At 34.9% G+C, this 7,525-nt stretch overlaps 1 protein-coding gene across 1 annotated transcript in view; it reads left to right on the plus strand.

The window, feature by feature from the left end:
• The window catches only part of BMPR2 (bone morphogenetic protein receptor type 2), a 147,184-nt gene extending 139,923 nt beyond the window's left edge, over positions 1–7,261 (plus strand). The window contains exons 13-14 of the mRNA XM_090282699.1: positions 2,495–3,774; positions 5,077–7,261. Of these exons, the coding sequence (XP_090138825.1) occupies positions 2,495–3,774; positions 5,077–5,327 (1,531 nt within the window). The 3' untranslated portion in view covers positions 5,328–7,261. The remainder of the gene's footprint in view (positions 1–2,494; positions 3,775–5,076) is intronic.
• Positions 7,262–7,525: the final 264 nt, after the last annotated feature.

The following is a 7,525-nucleotide window of genomic DNA, read 5'->3' on the forward strand; positions in this document are numbered from 1 at the left end:
CCAATCTTAAGTTGTAACTTTTCTTTCAATATTCCCATTCTTTTACTGAAGATTTTTTGTTTGATATAAATGCAAGATGGAATCTATGGGGTTTTAATATCTAAAGATAAAGTAAGAGGTTAGTTTTTCTTTTTTAATGCTCCAACTTCCCTATAATAATAAAGGTAAAACATTTTCATAGTTACAAAAGTTTATAGGTACTTCTACATATATCATCATATTTATCCTTTGTTATTATTCCTCCTTCCTCTGCTTTTTTTTTGTTTAAAGGAAATGGAACTATGATCTTGCCTATGTATCTAACCTGTTTCACTGGAGACTGTCGTTTCTAGGCTTCTTATTCAAATGTTCTTTCTTATAGAATATGCTACTACTACTTTTATGTAAGAGCAGTTCATAAGATCTTTCCATCTGATTATGAACATTATTTTGAGACTTTTTTTCTGTTAGAACTCTGAAATTTGGTTAAAAATAAAAGGGCTTTTTTTTTTTTTTTTTTAAGATTTTATTTATTTTTAGAGAGAGGAGCAGGGAGGTAGAAGGAGAAGGAGGGACCATATCCATAACCCAGGCATGTGCCCTGACTGGGAATCAAACTGGTGGTGACCTTTTGCCTTGTGGAACAATGCCCAACCAACTGAGCCACACTGGTCAGGGGTAAAAGGGCTTTTTTAAAAAAATTCCTAAAACTTAGAACTTTCAGACTGGAGTCACCTGTGTTTGTTTGTTTCATGATTGAAGAAAAAGTGTTCCCACAAATTTGTCATTTTATCTAATACAAGTTAAAAATTTTCAGAAAGATATCAAGGAGAAAGTTACCAGAGAAAATTGAGATAAAAATACTCTTGATTCTTGAATCATTTTCTGTGCTATTTTATATTGTTCTAATTTATAAGAACAATTTGTATTATGAACTATAAGTCCAAAATTGGGTTTACACTACTTACGTTTAAGTTAAATTAACTTCAGTATGTAAACCTTTATGTTTTATGTATCAGCAAATCAAGGAAGGTAGAAACTAGCAATTCTAAACCTAAATTTTCTCGCTTTACACATACCTGAGGATAGTCTTCTGCTTTCTTCTCACCTTATTCTTGTATTATCTGTATGTTCTAGTGTACTATTTGTATCTCTGTGAAGAGTCAGCTACTTTAAGTGTTTTTGAACTTTTCTAGAATAGTAATAAGAAACTCTGATGCTCCCCCTTGTGCCATCTGTGTCATTCATCTGTATCTCTCACATGCTTCTTCTAACAATCTGCCACTTCTAAGTAGTTTCCCCTAAATCATAGTTCATACCATAGTCATTCCACTCTAGGTTTCATTGTATTGACTCTTACCCTCCATACTTCCTGAACTTCCTTTTCTAATGAAGCACAATAGCTTTTTACTTCTTCCTTTCCCTTCTTGTCATTCCCCTCATAACCTCATCAGTCTTTCTTTGTAGCACTTCCTCTCCTTTAGCTGCTGCTTTTCTCTTACTACACTTGCATCTATTAAAATTCCCAATGTTTATACTTTGATTGTTAAAGCTAACCCTGGTTTTTATTTTTATTTTTCTCTTTATTTTTCTTTCTTTGTTTCTTTCTTTCTTTATGTTTGGGGGGACCCCCACTCTGTAACAATTCCCCCCTCTCAGACTTAAGACCCTTTATAATCTTATAAAGGACAATGGGTGAAGGTCTCATGCTCCTCTAGCTGCTTTAAGCTGGACATGGTCATCGTCCTACCTAATCTTGGGTCCAGAAATCCCTAATAAGAGTGGGGGTGTGGAGGGGCCTGGCTTTTATTTTAAATAACAAATATATTACAGTGTGATGCTTAAGAATCATCACTCTCAAGTTCTGCTGACGACTGTAAAGAATCCTTGATACATGGAGAACATTTCTGAATCTTTAATCCTTTATCTGAGTGTCACATTCTGCTTTATACTCTAGGCTCTAGGACTTTCATTGATGTGGCTCATTCTACCCAGGAAGATACTTTCATTGCTAGACTATGTTTCTTCATGGAGGCACTTTGAAACAGCCTATTAATTGTTACCATTTGGCCACTGGAACTTAATTGGTAGCATATTTGCTGAGTAGCACTATGTATCTAGAATTATGAGCATAGAAAAGAAATATATGCCATGATTCCTCCTCTCATGAAACTTTATGCCTGGTCATACAAGTATACAATTCATAAAGGTATTTGGTAATGTTACAAAACTATAGGAGAGATTTTTAAGTCTTATAAACCAAAATATTGAACATCTACAAAAATCATATCTAGATTCACATAGGTTTTTCAGTAGGCTTAAATCATATAAAACTAGCAGTTAGTAAGTTATCGACACTTGGTTATCTGATTAGAATTTTTAAGTAACCTCTAGAATGTTGTGGGTTAGTAATAAAATAAGAAGCGGTTTACTTTAATATCAGAGGTGTTAAACCTAGAGAGTCAGCTTGTCATAAATGTACATTCTCAATATGTCATTTTTTTCTTTCTTTAAGCAACCTGTCACACAATAGGCGTGTTCCAAAGATTGGCCCTTATCCAGATTACTCTTCTTCCTCATACATTGAAGACTCTATCCATCACACTGACAGCATTGTGAAGAATATTTCTTCTGAGCATTCAATGTCTAGCACACCTTTGACTACAGGGGAAAAGAACCGAAACTCAATTAACTATGAACGACAGCAAGCACAAGCTCGAATCCCCAGTCCTGAAACAAGCATCACCAGCTTGTCCACCAACACAACCACCACAAACACGACTGGCCTCACTCCAAGCACTGGCATGACCACTATATCTGAGATGCCATACCCAGATGAAACAAATCTTCATGCCACAAATGTTTCACAGCCAATTGGGCCAACCCCTGTCTGCTTACAGCTGACAGAAGAAGACTTGGAGACCAACAAGCTAGACCCAAAAGAAGTTGATAAGAACCTCAAGGAAAGTTCTGATGAGAATCTCATGGAGCATTCTCTTAAACAGTTCAGTGGGCCTGACCCACTGAGCAGTACCAGTTCTAGCTTGCTTTACCCACTAATAAAGCTTGCTGTGGAAGTGACTGGACAGCAGGACTTTACACAGGCTGTCAATGGCCAAGCATGTTTAATTCCTGATGTCCCACCTGCTCAGCTCTATCCTCTCCCCAAGCAACAGAACCTTCCTAAGAGACCTACTAGTTTGCCTTTAAACACCAAAAATTCAACAAAGGAGCCCCGGCTGAAATTTGGCAGCAAGCACAAATCAAACTTGAAACAAGTAGAAACTGGAGTTGCCAAGATGAATACAATCAATGCTGTAGAACCTCATGTGGTTACGGTCACCATGAATGGTGTGGCAGGTAGAAACCACAACGTTAACTCCCATGCTGCCAGTGCTCAGTATGCCAATGGGGCAATACCATCTGGCCAGACAGCCAACACAGTGACACTTAGGGCCCAAGAAATGCTGCAGAATGAATTCATTGGTGAGGACACCAGGCTGAATATTAATTCCAGTCCTGATGAGCATGAACCTTTATTGAGGCGAGAGCAACAGGCTGGCCATGATGAAGGTGTTCTGGATCGTCTTGTGGACAGGAGGGAACGTCCACTGGAAGGTGGCCGAACTAATTCCAATAACAACAACAGTAACCCATGTTTAGAGCAAGATGTTCTTGCACAGGGTATTCCAAGCACAGTAACAGATCCTGGACCATCAAAACCCAGAAGAGCACAGAGGCCTAACTCTTTGGATCTTTCAGCCACAAATATCCTTGATGGCAGTGGTTTGCAATGTAAGTGGACGAGGTCATGTAATCGCTCCTGCTTGTCTTTTGGGACCATTTAAGTAACTACTTAGAATCATATTGTTTTTCAGCTAGCAATTGTTTATTTTTACCAATTTCAGAAATGAAATAAGCCATTTGGCTGAGCCTCAAGAGTAATTAGACTATTGTAAAGAAAAAAATAAATTTTTTGTTTATAATTAAAAAGTCAGTATCACAATAGAATAATTACCAATGTAATATGTGCTTTATGTAGTAGCTGATTTATAATGCAACTCATATTTGCTGTGAATGGTTCAAGATTAAATAAATACCAATTTAAAACCTCCAAGTAAAATAATCTCAGTATAACTTTTGAAACAGTTTGTTGAACATATTAATATCTATTATATACACATTTAGATTTTATTGGACTTAATGCATCTTAAAAGTCCAGAGAAAATTCAGAAAAGTCACTGTAAAATTGCTCTTGGTTTTTTAGTGTCATTTTTTTCAAGAGCTATATGTTCAGTTTCCCACATGCCTACAGCACTGTGCTATGGGCCCCCTAAACAACTTAAATATATAACTTGATACTTGGTTTCTGACCCTAAAGGAATTATAACACAAGACAGGAGAGCTCACTAGAATCTTTAAAAGTCATCATTACACAAAATAATGTTTCTTTTAGACAGACAGCATTTATGAGGAAAAACAAAGCCATGTTTTATGGTTGTTGTCAAAGACTACCAAATGGACTGAAAGGGATTCAGTTCTCAAAAATCGACCAGTAGAATTTAGCCTCTTGCTTGAGCAGTTTATATTACAGAGCACTTGACCACATCGGTAAAATGTCTTATCAGATATGGGAAGAGGGAATTACTAGAAAATTTGTATTCTAGTATTTATGTCATTCTTCTGTAAAATATCATATGCCAAGTGCCTTTATAATTTGATTCACTTTGAGCATTAAACAGAATGATTAAGTGCATTTTGCCAAGTTACGATTGCTACCATTAACCAAAGGATTTGAGAATACAGCTGAAAACTTTGGATTTTCTCGTCTGTTTTTGTTTTTTGTGGTTTTTAAATATTTTCTTCCTTTCCCTATAGAATAATTCAACCAATTATAAAAATATTGGGCCTAAAGTGTCTCAAAAATAAGTTGTTTAAGTTTTACATAGAAAAATATTGCTTGTCATCATCAATTTCAAGAAATGTCCATCAGAACCTCCTGTAGACATTAGTCTGACCTGTTGTTGAGTTGTAATCCTAACTTTTTACTTTTCAATAGTTTCTATATAGTTCATTTTTCTGTACTTTTATTTTCAGTAGGTGAGTCAACACATGATGGCAAATCAGGATCTGGTGAAAAGATCAAGAAACGTGTGAAAACTCCTTATTCTCTGAAGCGGTGGCGTCCCTCCACCTGGGTTATCTCCACTGAACAACTGGACTGTGAGGTCAACAACAATGGCTGTGACAGGGCAGTTCATTCCAAATCTAGCACCGCTGTTTATCTTGCAGAAGGAGGCACTGCCACAACTATGGTGTCTAAAGATATGGGAATGAACTGTCTGTGAAATGTTTTCAGGCCTATGGAATGAAATTATTTTTTGCATCATTTAACATGCAGAAGACATTTTTTTAAAAACTGCTTTTTCTTCCTGTCAGTATCCCCTCCCATCCCTACAAGGACTTGCTTTAAATAGGTTTCAGCTATGCAGAGAATTTAGCTTATGCTTCCATATTTTTTAATTTTGTTTTTTTAAGTTTTGCACTTTTGTTTAGTCTCGCTAAAGTTATATTTGTCTGTTACGACCACAGAATTATATGTGTGTGTATCAAAAGTGGTCTCAAAATATTTTTTTAAGAAAAAAAACAAAAACAATGTATTACTGATGATCCGTTTGAAACAGTTCTATAGGTCATTAAAACAGAAGCAAATTAAGACAGGTTTGACTTCTGTGGTGTCTGGTATCCATGTTTTATTTCTGGGCACAAGCTAGTTTATTTTATATGTTGATACGTTCCTAACATATTATCTGTTGGATATTCTTTTCTCTTGTTTTTTGTTTGAATGTGCAATAGTCTGTAGGCCACAAGCTTTCATGTAAGCTCTCTTCCTAACAGAGCATATATTCTTCCATAATATGAACATTTTTCTCCCCCATACTTTCGTCAGGTCTGTTCTATGACAGTGATTTTTGCGGAAGAGAAAGGAACTACCTGATATTTTGCTTTCTCGCTCCTTATGAAAAATGCAGAAACATTGTCTCAAAGGGCTCTAAAGATTGAACTACCAAAACCTAATTTGAAATGCTCTTTTTTTTTTAAACCTTCCAAATCCTAGATGTTTTCTTCCAGGCATTTTAATAAACATATTTGGATCTGGTTTTGGAAGTTCATAAGAGAGCATAGAACAAAGTAGAAGTCAGTTATTAACCTTTCCTCATTTTATTTTATTTTTATATGTAATGTTTCATTTTCATTTATTTAAGAAGCACATTTTTATCAGAAAACTTATATAGTTATACTTATATGGGATTTTTAAGTAGGTAGATGGTTAAGGCAATATAGTGTTATATCCTTCATTCTCTGAATAAGTAATCTTTGACTGAAATAAAATTACATTTCCTGTTTAAAATAACTTCAAAAGTAACTCATAGTTTTGAACCTGTAGTATCTTTACATCCTCTTCTCCAACAAAGCATTGTCACTGTCTGAAAAAGATTCCTCTCCTCTTCCTGTGACCTAAAACACTGTGTGGAAAAAATCATTCAACTGGCATGCCAAATCCCTGTGGAAGGAAGGATTGCTGCCAAACCTATCATCTTTGAGCAGCCTGAGACTTACCTCTCTCTTTTCAAAACTGTTTTTTCACTAATCCTATTTTCATAATTTTTCCTTTTGCCAATTTTTCACATGATTTTTGATACATGAACAGCATTTATTGTTTATATTGGAATATACCTTTTAGTGATAACATGTTATGTATCTTTCAAATCATATTTTTTCAGCTTCTTTTGCTTCATTACTCATAACCATCTCTAACACAACAACTTCTGAATTTTTTTTAAAATAAAGCACTTTATGTCAAATAAGGGACTTTGTTATAAGCACAAATTATTTTCTATCAATTTGCAAACAGTGATAATCTTATTTTTTACAGATTTTTAAGTACTTAGTACTCATTATCTAATTAAGTTCTATTGCTTCTCTGGGGGATAAAAAGCTAAGAGAAAAACAAAAATCCCCTGAACAATATTTTCTTACTCATATTCCTCTGTCATCATTTAGCTAAAAACAGCTTAAATTTCCCAATTTGCTGTCCAAAATACTTAGGATTGTATATAAGGCTTCTGTTGTTTGCCATGTGCTATGATCTTGAGTTAGATATTAACAGCACTTAGCATTTATTTAGCTAGACTGTTGAACACAGATTTGGATTCTTAGAATTAAGATTCTTTTATTAATGCCCAGGATTTCCACCTTTTATGATTTGTTGGCCCTTATTTTGATTCAGACCCTTAACATATTTCAGTCTTCTGGCATAAAATGTTTTCCATTTAGTTATTCTTTTATCATATAACAAATTACATCTTTTCCAGTAAATTTTCACTTAGTTCCCTTGACTTTCAGTTGTATTTCAGGATATCATTTATTTTCAAACATTTATAGGACATCTTTGAATAAAAATAAATGATAGTCCTTCTCCAGTTGGAACCATTGAGGGTAAGTGATCATTTGAGGTCGAACTGATTTTTTCTGACAGATGAAG

This window comes from Furipterus horrens, unplaced genomic scaffold, assembly GCF_987537825.1.
Source record: "Furipterus horrens unplaced genomic scaffold, mFurHor1.1.pri manual_scaffold_1, whole genome shotgun sequence".
Taxonomy (NCBI): domain Eukaryota; kingdom Metazoa; phylum Chordata; class Mammalia; order Chiroptera; family Furipteridae; genus Furipterus; species Furipterus horrens.